Source organism: Brassica oleracea, chromosome C3, assembly GCF_000695525.1.
Source record: "Brassica oleracea var. oleracea cultivar TO1000 chromosome C3, BOL, whole genome shotgun sequence".
In the NCBI taxonomy this organism is placed as follows: Eukaryota; Viridiplantae; Streptophyta; class Magnoliopsida; order Brassicales; family Brassicaceae; genus Brassica; species Brassica oleracea.
Genome location: NC_027750.1, coordinates 21,849,808 through 21,866,307, shown reverse-complemented (window position 1 = coordinate 21,866,307; position 16,500 = coordinate 21,849,808). Strand labels below are relative to the sequence as shown.

Here is a 16,500-nt window from a genome sequence, read left to right as displayed (position 1 = left end):
TTCTAATAATATATACATTAAATAAAAATAACTTATATACGTTGATAAAATATATTTTAAACTACACTTATTTTAATAATAAAAATATGATTCATATATTGATGTAAAATTTTAATATTCGTAATTATTATTTATATATAAAAACATATTATTTTAATAGATATAGAAAAGTTATTAGGTATCATAAAATCTTACCAAAATGAATATTTACCGAGAAAAAATATTTTTGATATAAAATTTATTAGTTATTACTATATTTATGAAACTTTTCCAAAAATATAAATCCGTATATAGAAAATCATCATTATTATATTTAAGAAATCTTACCAAAAACATAAATCTAAATATAGTAAATTTTACATGTCACAATTAGATTTATGCCATGTCATATTTCTTTTAAGCCATGTCATCATTTTTTTGCGAAAGTTAATGTAGTGATGACACATATACAAATCACTTCTCAAATATAGTCTAGGGGATACTAGACATATTTACCAAGTGAAACCATCTCATATGTTTACTCATGTAAAGTTTTTGGTTATCCTTTACTCAATGTTTCAATTACCCATAAAAAATTACCTTAGGTTATGCATAAGTAAAATTGTACAAATAGCAGCACGTTGACACAAAGAAAAAGGGAGACCAAATGGTGGCATATAAGATGACTATTACAAATTAAACACCATCAATCTGGTTATCTAATCAAACTTTTCAAACAAAATAAAAGATGCAAGTTGAATTATTTATCCATAGTACTAATAAAAAAGATTAAATGTGAAATTCAGAACATATTGGACCACAATAAATTAGTAATAATGATATGTTATTATAGATTAAAGAAATTCCATCTTTAGCCCGCGGACTTTTGAATACCAATGTCAAGGCTGCACGAAACCAAACTGGAAAATCAGACATTGAAACAGAAGACTCTTGTCTCTTTGTTTTTTCTTCTATATATACACACGGTAATATCAAAGTCTAAAGAGATTTAATTACAAAGATCGAGATTTACTTCAGAAATGGCGGCGGAGGACGATGTATCTTCGATGAGAACGACCACGTTAGTAGCTCCAACAAGACCCACGATCACAGTTCCTCAGAGACCACCGGCGATTGAAACGGCTGCGTATCTATTTGGCGGTGGAGATGGGCTTAGTCTGAGCCCAGGGCCACTTTCTTTTGTCTCGTCTTTGTTCGTTGATAGCTTCCCTGACGTTCTGACGCCGGATATTCAAAGGACAACATCGTTTTCTCAGCTTCTCGCCGGAGCTATCTCGGTGTCTCCAGGCGGAGGCGGAGGACGTTCGATGGCGGGGATGTTTGCCGGAGGAAGTACGATGTTTACAATTCCTTCTGGCCTTAGCCCTTCTAGTCTTCTTACCTCTCCCATGTTCTTTCCTCCTCAGGTAATTAATTAAACTTTTTTCTTCGGCCTAGGTATATTATTATTTATATATTAACCTTTTGATTAAATGATAAAACTAAATCCTGTTTTATTCTGCTAGTTGTTACTGATATAACCCAATTACTAAATATATAAGTTCTTAATGTAAGTATCCTGGTTTATCATAAACTTAATACATTCAAGTCTAAAAGGTTGAGAATCTTCTTGGGTATGTTAGTACGGTAGTGTATATACATTTTTCATATATTTTTCTTTCTCCGTAATAGTATAAATTAAATCCATAGTATGATACCCCTATGCAGCAGTCACCAGGTCAGACCAGCCTTGTCCAACCGCAACGACCAGACTCATTTCCTAACCAGATGCCGCCATCGACATCCACGGCCGTGCATGGTCGTCAATATTTTGAAATTTCGCAAGCTGATCATAGGGCTAGAAACCATTATAATAATCCGGCGAATAACAACAATAATAACCGGACGTATAACGTGGTGAACGTTGATAAACCGGCGGATGACGGTTATAACTGGAGGAAGTACGGCCAAAAGCCGATCAAAGGGTGTGAATATCCAAGGAGTTATTACAAATGCACACATGTTAATTGTCCGGTTAAGAAGAAGGTTGAACGGTCATCAGATGGGCAGATCACTCAGATAATTTACAAAGGTCAGCATGACCACGAGAAGCCTCAAAACCGTCGTGGTGGTGCTGGTGGTGGCAGAAATTCTGGTGAAATTAGTGATATTCATTACATTGGTGGTTCAGGACAGATGATGGAGTCTAGTGATGATAGTGGTTATGGTAAGGATCATGATAATGATACTGATGATGACGATCTTCCGGCTTCAAAGATAAGGTATAGTAGAAAGAGCATACATATATAAAAATAAGATGATATCCATGACATGTTGCACATACATTAATATATTTCTATAGTAATTGCCAAAGCTAGCCGTATATCTGCTGCAGCCTACAAATTGTTTGTATAAGTCTACATTTCAATCCATGATACATATCGATGACTGATTTTTTGTTGTATACATATTTAAATTTAACATAATATATGGTCAATTCGTAGTCGTCCTAATAAAATTATTAGTTGGTTTCAGTTTGTGATATCCATTCGATTGATTGATAAATTTTGGGATTGTAGAAAAACTGACGGTGGTGTGTCGACGACTCACCGGTCGGTGACCGAGCCGAAGATCGTCGTTCAGACAAGAAGTGAAGTCGACCTTCTGGACGATGGTTATAGGTGGCGCAAGTATGGACAAAAAGTTGTCAAAGGAAACCCCCATCCAAGGTAATATTTAGGGTTACTGAGTTCATATAGTTACATAAAACTGAGACCCTATATAAATATTTTGATTATGGTATATATTAATTACTTCATTTTCTTTTTATTTGTTTACAATATCCTTTTTTGACCAAAATTTACAATATCCTTTTATTTTGGTAATATTAGGAGCTATTATAAATGTACAACGGCGAATTGTACGGTCCGTAAACATGTAGAGAGAGCTTCAACGGATGTGAAGGCTGTCATTACAACTTACGAAGGTAAACATAACCACGACGTGCCTGCCCCTAGAAACGGCACTGTCGCAGCAACCTCAGCGACGGCGGGAACGTCTGACCATCACCGTATGACATCAATGTCGGGGAATATGCAACAACATATGAGTTTCGCTAACACCAATAATACAGGCCAATCTCCGGTTCTCTTGAGATTGAAAGAAGACAAATAATTACTAATTGATTTTTAAACAGAGGATTTCGAGATTGAATTAACCGCTCGGTACTACTTATTGACTTGTAACTTGTGTGATGTGACTTGAGTGCATGCTTGACTAAAGAAATGAAAATCAAAACCTCTAATAAGTTTTTGTTTTTGTTTCTCTTGAATTGTGTATTTTTCTTTTGTATTTAATCATTGATTGAGGATATGAAACATATATGTAAATTACAAAAATAAAATGATTAAAGATAACAATATTTATTTTTATTGCCTCTTTCTCTTCCAAAGATTAAGGAGGATTGTCTAATTCTCCGTGATTATCTCTCTCTTGATTCGGGTTCTCTCTATTTTACATCCAAAACTATTTTCCTTTAAACTTTTTATTTTTTTTTTCTCATTTTAAAAAAAAAATTCTTAATGGGCTAATGCGGGGATTGTCCTCCCTGCGTTGGACCCGTTTACCCGACCCGGGTCGATACTCACGCCGTCCGGAAACTCTCTGACAACTAGCTTCATTATATGGGTTGCTTCAACTCCAAGCATTCTTCTCCTGCGGGTCCTCCACGCCGTCTCCGCCGCCGTTTAGACGCAGCCGTCCACCGAAGTCATCCCCAAAACAATCACAACCGTCATGTTCTTCCCACTCCGCCATCTCACCGCCGTGTCGTCAACTCATCTCCTAAAAAACATCGCAAAAATGACAACGATGCTCCAAGATCAAAGACGACCGGAGTTAGCCTGAGATCGGGATTGTCGCATGGCAATGTAGAGGCTGAGCAGGTGGCGGCTGGTTGGCCCTCCTGGCTTAGCTCTGCCGCACCGGAGGCCGTTCATGGGTGGATCCCATTACGCGCCGAGGACTTTGAAAAAAGAGAGAAGGTAAAAAGTAATCCTAAACCCCTAAACATTCCCTGCAACACAAGAAAGAACCCCAACAAATATTTTCTACCATTTTTTTTTCCAAAAATTATTAGATTGGGCAAGGGACGTATAGCAACGTGTTCAGGGCTTGTGAGGTATCAACGGGACGAGTTATGGCTCTAAAGAAAATAAGGGTTCAGAATTTCGAAACAGAAAACATAAGATTCATAGCGAGAGAAATCATGATTTTGAGAAGATTAGATCATCCAAACATCATGAAACTCGAAGGGATCATTGCGTCACGTAATTCAAACAGCATGTACTTTGTTTTCGATTACATGGAACACGATCTCGAAGGCTTATGTACATCTCCTGACATCCAATTCACAGAGGCACAGGTAAGAAAAAACATAACGTCTGGTGCAAGTAACTCTGTTTTGTATTTCCTGATAATCCTAATTTTCTTTTTTTCAGATAAAATGCTACATGCAGCAGCTTATATGGGGAGTAGAACATTGTCATTTACGAGGGATCATGCACAGAGACATTAAAGCCGCAAACATTCTGGTGAATAACAAAGGAGTTTTAAAGCTAGCTGATTTTGGTCTAGCTAGCATTGTAACACCAAGAAACAAGAATCAGCTAACAAGTAGGGTTGTGACGCTATGGTACCGTGCACCTGAACTTCTAATGGGTTCCACGAGTTATAGCTTATCAGTCGATCTTTGGAGCGTTGGATGTGTTTTCGCTGAGATTCTTACCGGAAGACCACTTCTTAAAGGAAGAACAGAGGTGAAAAAGAGACCAAATCCATTTATAGAAATTACTCACTCCATTCATTTTAACGAGTTTTGTATGTGTATTTGTTCTTTGTAGATTGAACAGCTTCACAAAATCTACAAACTCTGTGGATCACCAAATGAAGACCTTTGGGAAAAGAACAAGCTCCATCCTCAAACTAAGATGTTTAAAACACAACATCAATATGAAGGTTGTCTGAGAGAAATATTTGAGGAGTTTCCGAAAACAGCAATTGATCTTCTCGAGAATCTATTATCTATTGATCCAGAGAAACGAGGAACTGCCTCTTCTGCTCTCATGTCAGAGGTGAAAAAAAACCCCTAAACTTTAATCAAATCACAGATATGTATATACTTTAAACTGACAATATCTGGTCTTCTCTGTGGTTTTAATGTTTTTTTCAGTACTTTAACACAAAGCCTTACGCTTGTGATCCATCGACATTACCTAAGTACCCTCCTAACAAAGAAATGGATGCTAAGTACCGTGAAGAACTTCAACGAAGGTTTCGATCAATATCGATTTTCACAAACTCTTTATATATATATGTTTGTCTATGTATGTTACGTGTGTTGTAAGATAAAAATATTTGTTTTGCAGGAGAAGAGTTACTATAAAGAAAAGAGATAACTTGGCATCCAAGAAAGCGGGAAAATCACGTAGAACAATCAGAGAGCCTACAAACCTTAACAAGTTACCAACCCAGCAGGTGTATATATCAACAATTTATAAATTGGTTATTTGTTTGTAATTTGGTTCATTTGTTTTAACAGGAATCGAAGAAGGAAGCCGAGACAGAGATCATTGTCCAGACACCATCAGAGACATCGACGACACGAAGCGAGTTTCCTTACACCGGTTTATCTCAAACCACGGCGCCGGCAAGCGGGTTTGCATGGGCTGGAACTAAGAAGAGGAAAGAAAACGACGCAGCTTCAACGCTAACTTATAACCAGCCTGCAGGATCTGCTAGCCACGTCAGTGGAATGAGCATGGCATTTGCTAAGAACACTTTTGGGCTAACAATAAATGAAGACAAACCGTTTCTTAGGCCGCACGTTTCTCTAGACTCCTCTGGCGTGCACCACAAGAAACCAGAAGAAGATACGGCGAGTCAAATGAATGCTGGGGCGAATGCGAAGATTTTTCAAACTAATGGGATGAATGAGATATTACGGAGGACTGAGAGTGATGCCAGAATCGGTGTCCAAAGACCGCCAAAAATAGAAAGAGGTTAAAAAATGGGAGAAAAAGAGTTACCACTACTTTTAGCCAATGTCATGCATCTTCACTTGGCATCATTTGTTGTAGTCCATAAAATTAAAAATGTGTCACAAACAAACCAGGACGGTCTGAAAACCTTCAAGTTCTAATGTGAAGTTTAATATGTTGAAATTAAGGTCACAAGTTTAGGGTTGGTAGCTTGGTAGGGAGTTTAAAAAGTTAGCTGATTTGCATGTCTATGCTTATTATACACATAAATAAATATTAAAACATCTATCATTTTTGATAATCACCATGTTTGACGAGGAAACAGTGGTTCAACATCTAAGAATGAAGATGCAACATTGTCAGTAACAGCTACGTTGACATTGTTCCACGATTCAATGCCTATGTTCACTTCAATGATTTCATCCTCTTCATCGCTTTCAATAACATGGACTTGTGGTTGAGGATGTCCATGCAATGACCGAAGCTTCTCCAATTCCATCGACACTTCTCTCATGCTTGGTCGTTTTTTACCTTTGAGGTTCAAACATTTCCTTGCGAGTTTTGCTGCCACCCTAACTTGTTCCAACTTGCACTGCTCTTTGATTCGAGCATCGATGATTTCTTCGAGTCTATCCTCTTTCATTGCGAGGATGAAATAAGTTGCCAATGTCCTATTTTCTTCAGACCGCATATAAGAAATTGCCTTTGCTCCAGTGATGAGCTCCACTAACACAACTCCAAAACTATACACATCACTCTTGTCCGTGAATTGGCTAGATTGAAAGTACTCTGGATCCACATATCCTACAGTACCTGAAACCACTGTTGTTAGGTGTGTATGATCCACCGTTACTGACCTTGAAGTGCCGAAATCAGACACCTTGGCTCGACATTTCTCATCCAACATTATGTTTGTAGATTTAATGTCTCTGTGATAAATAGGGAATGATGCAGCCGAATGCAAATACGAAAGAGCTCCAGCGACATCTGTAGCAATGCGTAAACGCACTTCCCAAGTAGTCATTGTGTCGTCGTCAAGCTCATCGTGAAGATGTTCAAAAAGATTACCATTAGGAATAAACTCGTAAACCAAAACCGGTACTTGTGTCTCAAGACAACAACCGAAGAGTTTGACAATGTTCCTATGGTTGATTTGTGATAGAATGACAACTTCATTGATGAACTCTTCAAGTTTGTCTTCGTCGACAACTTTTGATTTCTTGACTGCCACGATTCTACCGTCTACCAACATTCCCTTGTACACAGTACCTTGACCACCTTGTCCAAGTACCCTGTTTATGCTAAAATTTTCTGTGGCTTTCTCCAACTCTTTCGAGCTGAATATTTTTGTTTGCTCCACATTGCCTTCCGTTGAAATCAATTGTTGTTGTAACAATAAACCTCCATTTCGCTTGAAAAACTTCTTTTTGCGGTTGATCCTCCTTTGTCTTTTAAATAACTTGTATAGCCAATACAGTCCACCAATTGATATCAATATTACGAAGCCAATAACAATCCCTACAAACCCACAAACGAATAGCTTTAAATATATGTGTGTGACTTCGGATTAAAGAAGCTTCCACGTTTTACCTATAGCAATTGGCCTAGTCTTTGGAGGTACGCAAGTATAGTATCCTTGATGATTAACACAAGTGGACCCCGGCGAACAGAGCTCATGACCTTTAGTAATCTTATTTTCTTGGCATTCATCAATATCTGAGTTCAGAAAATAATGGAACTGTTGATAAACAATAAACCATTCTCTCATATCATTAACTCCGTATAATGAAGTTGAGTTTACTCCAACATAGCCCTACTATATTTTAGAATAAAATATGGAATAAGGTTGGAAATGATCTACCATGGTTAAAAACAACTTGTACATTCTTTTTCGAAAAAAATAGTAATGTTCAGAGTTACTGACCTTTGCATCCGCCGGGAACATATGGGTTGCCTCTATAACCCTTGTTGCACGCACAACTTGCATAGTAATTAATATCGGCTAAATAGCTGCATGTACAGTTTCTTCTGTAAGAGGGTTGAGTACTATTGAATTTATCTGTTATAACGCATCCCAAGGAGCCTATGAAGGAATAGTTGGTTGTATGAATGAACCATCCTAACTCAACCGTAGAATATCCTTTAACATGAAGATGTCTCGGATCAGATATGTCTTCGAAAATGAATGGGTCGTCCGTTAATAAGGCAACTTTGCACCCTCCTGAAGTTGTGGTATTGTCATCTATTGTCACGCCAACGAGCTGTTGAAGCTCGTCCGGCATACTTGCCTGGCAGCATCCAATACCGTTGCAGACAGTTTGATTCTCAGTGCTTCCTGCATCACAGCGAGAGGATTGCACGCCTGTTTTCCATTTCTTGACTTTACAACTAGCGTAGGCGAGATAGTTTTGAATGGGCGTAGGCGAGAGCTGTTGTGTTGTTGTGCCGCAAGTAGAGGTGCATCCCACCATGCTTGTTGTCTCAGCAGTTTCTAACGATGCCCTCATGTTGCAACCAACAGCAATAAGGGTATTCTTGTAGCTGACGTAAAAAGGGCTGTCCGTCAGATCTAAAAGTGATACATCTTCCTCGTCGTTGCTGGAACATCCTTTTGAAGTTATAGGGTTCTTGATATAAACTGACCCGTATGAATCAAAACCTTGAATGCGGTATTCAACCGGAAGGGAGATATACACAACTTCTTTTCTAGCAACAGAGAGGAAGGTAGTTTTATTATTAACACATTTGATTGCGTACCATTCGTTGAAATAGCAACCCTTTCCGATTCCAAATGGGAAGGGGATCTCCACCGTGCCACATTTTTTTCGACAAGAGCTCGAGGCGGAATCAAAGTTCATCAAAAGGAGTATGGTGAGGAGGATCAAGAGGGAAAAGATACTCTCATGGCTCATGTTTTATCTCTATCTCTGCTCAGCAAAATTGTTCTTTCTTGAGTTTTTTTTCCTTGCTAGATAAAAGAGGAAAGTTGCTTTTACAGTTTACTTGGACACTAAAAGTCTTCGGTCTTCATCTTTGAACTCTGAACTAAGTCAAGACAACACTTAAGTCTTCGGTCAAATGGATTATAAGGCGGACATCTTTGACATTTGCACTTTCTCAATCAAATTTTCGCCAGTTCAGGTCTGCAGCATCCTTGAACTTTCTTCTCTGTCTCTATCAAATGGGTTATTATTACACGCAGATCATATCTTGTGTGGCCCGCCAATTATGGTTTTACATACAAAAGTCTTAACGGTCTTGGATCATCTTTTTTGTCTTGTGATTATATTATTATATTAAGATTTTCGTTGAGAATGTTTACACAAAAGATGTTTTAAAAGTATCCTTGAACTTTCTTCTCTGTCTCTATCAAATGGGTTATTATTACACGCAGATCATATCTTGTGTGGCCCGCCAATTATGGTTTTACATACAAAAGTCTACCAGTCTTAGATCATCTTTTTTGTCTTGTGATTATATTATTATATTAAGATTTTCGTTGAGAATGTTTACACAAAAGATGTTTTAAAAGTAGTAAAACTTAACAGCTACAAATAATGTACAAAGCTGAGCATTACACTATTAATGAGGGAAGTGCGGATTATTCTTAAAAAGTGATCCGGTTTTTGATTATTCAGAGGACTCGGAGCTGAGTAAGAAAAGCAGCACATAGCTCCAAGAACAGAAACTGAGCTCCATGTACCCTCTGAAGATCCAGCAGATACTTGCCGTCCTGAGTTTTATACAACTGTTTCATCATCATCAACAAACATATCATCAAGCCCCAGAGATTCTCATATAATTGATATTTGGAATGAACAAGATTAATTAAATTTCTATTCCAAATGGCCACTGACACTATAACACATCAGAAACGGCTTGAGATGCAAGCAAACCCCATTTGATTCATGTGAATATGGGAACAGCCAAGTGGAGAAGAGTATTTTTACCTGAGTTTCAAACTTGACAACATTAGGAGACATAACAACTGCGTCGTTCTCTATCATGCTGGAGTCATGTCCCAAGTAGCTGTTATCGTGCATCGAGTTACTGAGCATTCCACCTGCGTTGTTAGGAACCCATCTGCACTTGATGTTGTAGGGCCCCATCTTCTTCCAACGAACATTCAAATCTTGCAGGGCTTTCAGGACCTCTGTCATTATTTCACGCGGATGAGCCCTAGACTGTTTGTATCAACTGGTTGAATTATCAATCAAACTAAACATATTTTTTAAAAAACTTTCAAATGCTTGAATTCGGAAAAACATATCAAGACCTGAAGCCCAAGAGCCCAATTTCTCTCAACAGGGTACTGAGATCTCAAGCCAACTCCTTGGAGTTCCATCAGTCCTGGAAGCCTAACGTGTGAAGCTACGCTTTCTGCTGGATGCATACGCGAAGTACCATCCTGATTAATTATAACACTCAAGGATTACTTCCAAAAACCTTTTGCTAAAGTCAAAAAAGGACAATGAAGACACACCATAGTCTCTTGAAACCCGGCCCTGAGATAACCACCAAAGCCACGGAACCGGTTGTCCAGGATCAGATAGTATGTCACAGTGCCCTGTTAGACAGCAGTCCACAACAATTCAATATTTTGAATTAAAAAAAAAAAGAAAAGAACTAACAAATAGACAAGAGGCTGATAGAAACCCATACATCATTCTGGATCCGGTTGCGGAGAGACACAATGAGGTGGTTTCTGTCAAATCCCACATTGATAACTTCTTGCAGAATCTCCTCATCAATCTATAAATGAAAGCAATGCTTTTACGCTATTTTGAAAAAGGGGAATAGAGACAACCTCTGATCAAACTAAGAGTAGATACGTTAGGTTCACCTTCTTGGCCTGCTGCGCCGTATCTGGAGGAGGAACAGCTAAATAGCTAGGAAGATTAGGTTGGAACCAATGGTGTTGCCGGATCTCAGGAATGGTTACTCTTTTGAGGGGGTCTACCACGAGCATCTTGGGGATCAAATCTCTAGCACCAGCAGATAAATGGCTAGGTAGTGTATATATCCCTCCCTGAAGAACGGAAAGGAGAAAAACGTAACTTCAACAACCCAAGTTTATGCATTACTTCAAAGGTATATATATGGAAAAAGAACCAAGTAACAGAACGTGTTTTTGAAGTACCTTTATCTTCTTATAAAGGTTGGAAAGGTTCTCATCATCGAACGGAAGAGTCCCACAAAGAAGAGCGTAGAGTATCACACCACAGCTCCAGACGTCTACTTCAGGGCCAGCATATAATTTTCCAGAAATGACCTGAAACAGTTTACAACTGATACTTAGTTACAATCCATAACTATAGTGCTCCTCTCAGACACCTGGAGGTTAAGTAAATTAAATTACCTCTGGAGCAGCGTAGTTTGGACTTCCACAGCTTGTCTTCAAAAAATGGCCATCTCGCATAACGTTGCTCAGGCCAAAATCAGCAATCTTTACATTGCATTTGGATTCTAAAAGCAAGTTTTCAGGCTTAAGGTCTCTGTGAACTACCATATTCCGATGGCAATACTCCACTCCCGATATTATCTACATCAAAGTCTCAAGTCATGGATCAATTTTTTTTTTATAACTCAAATACAATGATGATGGCTTGGATAGTTACACGTTGATCAAAAGAAAAACAATTACCTGCTGAAAAAACTTTCTGGCCTCGTCCTCCTGTAGTCTACCCTTCTCTGCGATATAGTCAAATAGCTCACCAGAGTTCACATACTCCATGACAAGATAAATATCTGTGGTAGTCTCTATGACCTCATAGAGACGGATGATGTGAGGATGCATAAAGAGACTCATGATTTTGATCTCTCTCCTCACTGGCATCAAAGAGAAAACAGGAACCAACACTATATGAGTTTCCACAGAATCGCAAAGTCATATACAGAATCAAAATCAACTAAATTAGCATGTGGTTACAACAAAACTGTACCTTTTTCCTCCATCTCCATGTTCTTGATTCTGCGACGACTGATGATCTTGATGGCAACATTATGTCCTGTCAAAGTGTGCTCAGCTATCTTCACCTTACCAAAGGAGCCGATACCGAGAACCCTCCCGAGCTTGTAATTTTGTAGAATCGATTCCACACCACCTCTACCACCTGATCCATCCATTTTCTACAAAAACATGCAAATACACAGACAAAAAGGAAAGGCCAAATCTCAAGAGAACTATATTAATCAAAGCAAAGAGGAGAAGAAAACACAAATCCGATTCATCCTTTTTCTACAAAAAAGGATGCAACTACACACACACAGAAAAAGAAAGGCCAAAGCTCAAAAGAACTATATTAATCAAAGTAACTACAAAGTAAGGAGCAAAGAAAAAAGGGTAATACAAAAACATAGTACTCACCAGTGAAAGGAAAGAGGAGAAGAAACGCCAAACACAATAATAGGAAAAACCCTAACTTTAAGCTTAGGGTACAGGGTTGGTAAAGGACTAATTATGGCAAACCAAATCGGTTTAATAGTCTAATTATGGCAAACCAAATATTTTATTTTCCTTTTATACAACTTGACAAATATAATACAAACCCGGTTCATTCTAGGTGAAGAACCAATGCACACGGCAGCCGGTTTAGTGTCTTCTTCCATCGGTTAAAGGAGGACACAGACTGTGTTTTAACTACATAACCAACTTCAAAAGGTCAAGCAAGAGTTCTTTTGAGGAAAGTTTATTTTTCAGCCTTGATTTGAACGGAGAAGTGGAGGATCTTCAAGTGAGATGCCCCGAGCATACCGCGATGCCGAAACAGCAGGGTCTCTATACGCGACAACGAGTTTCGCATAGAATTCAGACTTGTTCTGCTCTCTCGCATCTGCTTTGTCTTTGTTTACCAGACACTACAACAGTGAAACATATAAAAAAAGTCATGAATGGCAACAGAAACATAAGGCTTTATGCTAAGAATTATATATATATATGAGACTGCAAAAGGTTCTTGTTCCAAATCCTAAGGACTATGCATTATGCTCTGTTTGTGGCCCCTATGAGTTTATGTTCTCAAACAGTTCTGAGGAAAGAGCAATCATCTCTAAACTATTTACCTCGGTAGGATAAGATTTGAAATTCGCTAAGAAACGTCTCTGGCAGTATATGCTGAAAAGAACGGTGAGAATCGGAAGGGGGATTGTCAAAGAAGATGCCAATGGAAGCTCTTTAAGTCCAAATATTCCGATTGCAATAACGTGCATCAGGACCAAAGAGAAGATAGTGGAGTTGTGCACTATTGGCCAGAACTTTCCACCAGTTTCATACTTTGCCGCATATACGTTTAGAAGCTGCATACATCACACAAAAAAAGTAAAGTTAATTTACTACAACCAAGTTCTGATGAAACCATGGGTGTAACCGGTAACCACCATCATTAAGGGGAAACGAATCAAAGCTAACAGAAATGCAACAGAGCAGATTCTTCTTATATGTCTCTATCAAAATTTTAGGAGAATCAAAGGAGAGCATACGTAAAGAAACTGAGCAGTAAGATTGGTTTGGTTACCTGGTTGCGGTAGATGACATATCCAAGACAAAAGTAGACCAACAAGAAGGGCAGTATCAATGGCGAAAGGAAGAAGTAAGTTGTACCCAGAAGTCCAAAGAAGAGAATACTTGTGATTTCTTGGCAGAAGGGAGTAGGAGGGACCTCAAACTCTTTGTCATCTTCCTTACCGAAAAGTTTCATCACAAAATTCCAGATAAGAGGAACTAAACGGAAGATCTCTGATGATAAACCAGTCCATCCAGAGGTCACAACATAAGATATAAAAAAAGATGCCTGCACCAATGATCAAACATGATTCATGGTCTCTAAACCAAAATTAGTGGAATACTCAAAACATAATTCTGTGTTCATTACCTGAGCTGGAACAGCAGCAGCAAGCACACGGGGAATGTTCTTAGGCTCAAGGAACATGTTTACACGATAAAGAGCAGATCCAGACAGTACATTTGCAAAGAAACTGTTCCATATAGTAAAGACTAGAAGCTTGATACAAGCAGATTTCTCTATCTGGCTATGAGAAATGTATCCTTGCATTGAGGAAAGTAGAAGCATAATGGGTGGTACTATCATAAGGAAGAGCTGGTAAATTAGACTCGGAAGATATCCAGTAATCACTTGACTCACAACTTTTCTGCAAACATACAAAAGAAAGAAAGAAAGATTAGACCCTTTGTAGTTAGTTCTCCTGAAACCTGAAGAGGGTTTTACTCACATATTGAGTATGCTTTTCAGGAAAGGGAACCATGTTTCTAACTGGTGCAGATTAGCAAGACCTTGAACCAACACAACAGGGATAACGTATAGGATTATCAGAGCTACGAAAGCCACGAATACCACCACGTTAGAGATCCATCTTCTCACGAACGATGCGGTGAAAAATGGCCAATGAACATCTTGAGGCTCTGGGGCCGGCTCAGTTAGCCATTGTGTTGGATCTATTCCTTGCTGGATGTTTGTTGCTATTGCAGCACCGTGTCTTGTCCTAAAGGAAACGAAAGCGGCTGGAACTTCCTAAAAAGGAAAAAAGAAACAATGACTACGTTAAAGAATGCAATTATTCACACAAAGACAAGTTCTTTACCTCTCCGGCTAATAAAGACTGTTTCAATCTCATGTCGTCTTCTAACTTCTCAAGCTTCTTTTCGTAATGGTCAACCACATCAACTTTCTTCCCAAACATCCCTAAGAACCCATCCCGCATAGACTTTTGACGAGATATGCTTCCGGATTTCACTCGAGTAAGTTTCTTGTATAGCTTCTCAGCATCATTCTGCAAGTGTGAACAAATAAATAAAGTCCAGAAACATCAAGATTGAAGACACTATAGAATCATAAGTTGATAGAAGCTTTATTACCATGAGAGCCTTTAACTTGTCTGTCCGATGAACAACGACGTGAGAAAGATAGGTGGAAGAATGATACTCCCTGAAAAAGCTTTCCACTGTTTCACTTATACTGTTTCCAGACACAACAGGGACGCCACTGACAAGAACGGTAAATTCATGTGGCTGAGGCTTGGATGAATAAAAATGATCAATCCGCTTAGATGAAAGGTACTTGTGCTCCTGTAAAAGTTAGTCAAAGCATTGTTTTATGTTCACATGTTAGGCGCAGAGGAACGGAGTAGAATGAATGGAGAAAAGAAGAGGATTCTTACACAGTAAAGGAGATAGCAAACAACCGCTGTGAAGATGTATATTGCTGAAAAGTGAATCCACAGCCTGAATCAAAACACATACAAGCATAAGCGTTGGTAAAGAAAATTAGGACTACTCTTTCCAGGAATATAGCTTTTGATTTCTTACTTATTTGATCCGTCGTTAACATTAGAGATGCTGAAGGAATCAAGAGACTTCTTTGGAAGATCAAAGAACTCTTCAAACTCGGTTCCCATATAGTTCACTGGAAGAAGGATGAAGATCCCAACCACAGAAGCAAAGCTAAACACTCGTATACTGCCACCAAAAAGAATCAAATCATTCATCCCAAAAGAACAAAGAAAATTCTGAATGAAGTAAAATCACCTGAAGACAAGCACACGAATGAAGACCAAAGCATCTAAGCCAAGATTGGAGAGGATGTCTTCGTTGGTAGGTTCTAAAGCTCTTCTGACCCAACCAGCTGTAGGCAAAAGCCTCTCAAGGTTGAAGGCATTTGTCTCCTCCTGAGATCTGCCATCTTGAATAAGCCGTGGACCGTAGACGGTGACATTACCAGGCTGCTTTCTCAGTATTGAATACAAAGTGAAGAAGAGGAAACAGAGGCCAAGATTGATTCCCACTGAAGTTAAAAGTGCTGACAGAATCATAACTCCGAAATTGTGACCTTCCTAGACCCCCAACAAGAGGATTGGTTGTGTTCGGTTTCAGCCTAGCAGTAGATCAAGAGAAACCTGGCAACAGATGCAAATCGATCGTTAGGAGTTAATAAAGTAGAATAGAATTTAAATTGAAATGAACAATAAAAAAAAAAGAAAAAAATGAACAATCATGAGACACACACAAAAAGACAAACGAGCATGGAGAAGAGTAGTAGACTAAAACCGAACTGAAAAAAACTACCAGAAGCAATCTCCCAGGTCCCAGCCAACTGATAAAATGTTTTCTAACCTGGATCAGATACAAAACAAGAGTGGATTCTTCGCTTTTCGATCAAAACACACAGATTAATTTTTCTTTTCTTTTTAAAAAAAAAAAAAAACTGAAGAAGAGATCAAACCTTTGGCATGAATCAGTCAAGGCGGTGATCATGAGTCACTGATGCGACACGTATCCAAGTTCTGGAGTTTGTCCATTGTTGCTTTTAACCCAAACTGCATTGGGATTCCAAAAACGAAAAGGATCGGATAATTTGATAAATGCAACTACCGGAGCTCCGGTATGGTTTTTGAGCAATGTCTTAACATTATGAAAAATAAGTAGCCTACTAACGTTTCACTAATGGGCCTATAAAACGGTCCATTAATT

At 38.6% G+C, this 16,500-nt stretch overlaps 3 protein-coding genes and 1 pseudogene across 8 annotated transcripts; 1 reads left to right on the top strand and 3 right to left on the bottom strand.

The window, feature by feature from the left end:
• Positions 1 to 878: 878 nt before the first annotated feature.
• Positions 879 to 6,233, top strand: LOC106334740 (annotated as a pseudogene).
• A 24-nt stretch (positions 6,234 to 6,257) lies between these two features.
• Positions 6,258 to 8,957, bottom strand: LOC106334736 (wall-associated receptor kinase-like 10). The gene is made up of 3 exons (XM_013773076.1): positions 7,942 to 8,957; positions 7,608 to 7,733; positions 6,258 to 7,535 (listed from the first exon to the last, which is right to left on the bottom strand). Exons 1-3 carry the CDS (start codon positions 8,927 to 8,929, stop codon positions 6,319 to 6,321), a joined length of 2,331 nt encoding a protein of 776 aa, XP_013628530.1. The 5' UTR covers positions 8,930 to 8,957; the 3' UTR covers positions 6,258 to 6,318.
• A 540-nt stretch (positions 8,958 to 9,497) lies between these two features.
• LOC106334738 (SNF1-related protein kinase catalytic subunit alpha KIN10-like) lies at positions 9,498 to 12,472 on the bottom strand. 3 transcript variants are annotated; one of them, XM_013773082.1, is made up of 11 exons: positions 12,385 to 12,472; positions 11,960 to 12,146; positions 11,662 to 11,846; positions 11,377 to 11,559; positions 11,158 to 11,289; positions 10,861 to 11,046; positions 10,680 to 10,769; positions 10,501 to 10,584; positions 10,294 to 10,425; positions 9,968 to 10,201; positions 9,652 to 9,765 (listed from the first exon to the last, which is right to left on the bottom strand). In XM_013773082.1, exons 2-11 carry the CDS (start codon positions 12,141 to 12,143, stop codon positions 9,652 to 9,654), a joined length of 1,524 nt encoding a protein of 507 aa, XP_013628536.1. In that variant the 5' UTR covers positions 12,144 to 12,146; positions 12,385 to 12,472. The 3 variants fall into 3 exon arrangements, with proteins under 3 accessions (XP_013628535.1, XP_013628536.1, XP_013628537.1); XM_013773081.1 differs by lacking the exon at positions 12,385 to 12,472 and having other exon boundaries at positions 9,498 to 9,765; positions 11,960 to 12,143; XM_013773083.1 differs by lacking the exons at positions 9,652 to 9,765; positions 12,385 to 12,472 and having other exon boundaries at positions 10,054 to 10,170; positions 11,960 to 12,168.
• LOC106334737 (CSC1-like protein HYP1) lies at positions 12,294 to 16,431 on the bottom strand. 4 transcript variants are annotated; one of them, XM_013773079.1, is made up of 12 exons: positions 16,253 to 16,419; positions 16,083 to 16,143; positions 15,559 to 15,926; positions 15,340 to 15,489; positions 15,192 to 15,255; positions 14,890 to 15,099; positions 14,616 to 14,804; positions 14,247 to 14,545; positions 13,889 to 14,165; positions 13,532 to 13,807; positions 13,080 to 13,313; positions 12,294 to 12,875 (listed from the first exon to the last, which is right to left on the bottom strand). In XM_013773079.1, the coding sequence occupies exons 3-12, from the start codon at positions 15,840 to 15,842 to the stop codon at positions 12,714 to 12,716; spliced, it is 2,145 nt and encodes a 714-aa protein (XP_013628533.1). In that variant the 5' UTR covers positions 15,843 to 15,926; positions 16,083 to 16,143; positions 16,253 to 16,419; the 3' UTR covers positions 12,294 to 12,713. The 4 variants fall into 4 exon arrangements, with proteins under 4 accessions (XP_013628533.1, XP_013628531.1, XP_013628532.1 ...); XM_013773077.1 differs by having other exon boundaries at positions 16,096 to 16,143; positions 16,253 to 16,418; XM_013773078.1 differs by lacking the exon at positions 16,083 to 16,143 and having other exon boundaries at positions 16,253 to 16,431.
• Positions 16,432 to 16,500: the final 69 nt, after the last annotated feature.

Coding starts and splice junctions, on each gene's coding strand:
- LOC106334736 (XM_013773076.1), bottom strand. CDS start 8,929: ATGAGCCATGAGAGTATCTTTTCCCTCTTGATCCTCCTCACCATACTC. Junction 7,734..7,941: donor TGTTCCCGGCGGATGCAAAG/GTCAGTAACTCT, acceptor TTCTGAACTCAG/ATATTGATGAATGCCAAGAA. Junction 7,536..7,607: donor GACTAGGCCAATTGCTATAG/GTAAAACGTGGA, acceptor GTGGGTTTGTAG/GGATTGTTATTGGCTTCGTA.
- LOC106334738 (XM_013773082.1), bottom strand. CDS start 12,143: ATGGATGGATCAGGTGGTAGAGGTGGTGTGGAATCGATTCTACAAAAT. Junction 11,290..11,376: donor CAAACTACGCTGCTCCAGAG/GTAATTTAATTT, acceptor AAACTGTTTCAG/GTCATTTCTGGAAAATTATA. Junction 10,585..10,679: donor GCAACCGGATCCAGAATGAT/GTATGGGTTTCT, acceptor GCTGTCTAACAG/GGCACTGTGACATACTATCT.
- LOC106334737 (XM_013773078.1), bottom strand. CDS start 15,842: ATGATTCTGTCAGCACTTTTAACTTCAGTGGGAATCAATCTTGGCCTC. Junction 15,256..15,339: donor GTTAACGACGGATCAAATAA/GTAAGAAATCAA, acceptor GTTTTGATTCAG/GCTGTGGATTCACTTTTCAG. Junction 14,166..14,246: donor CTGAAAAGCATACTCAATAT/GTGAGTAAAACC, acceptor GTATGTTTGCAG/AAAAGTTGTGAGTCAAGTGA.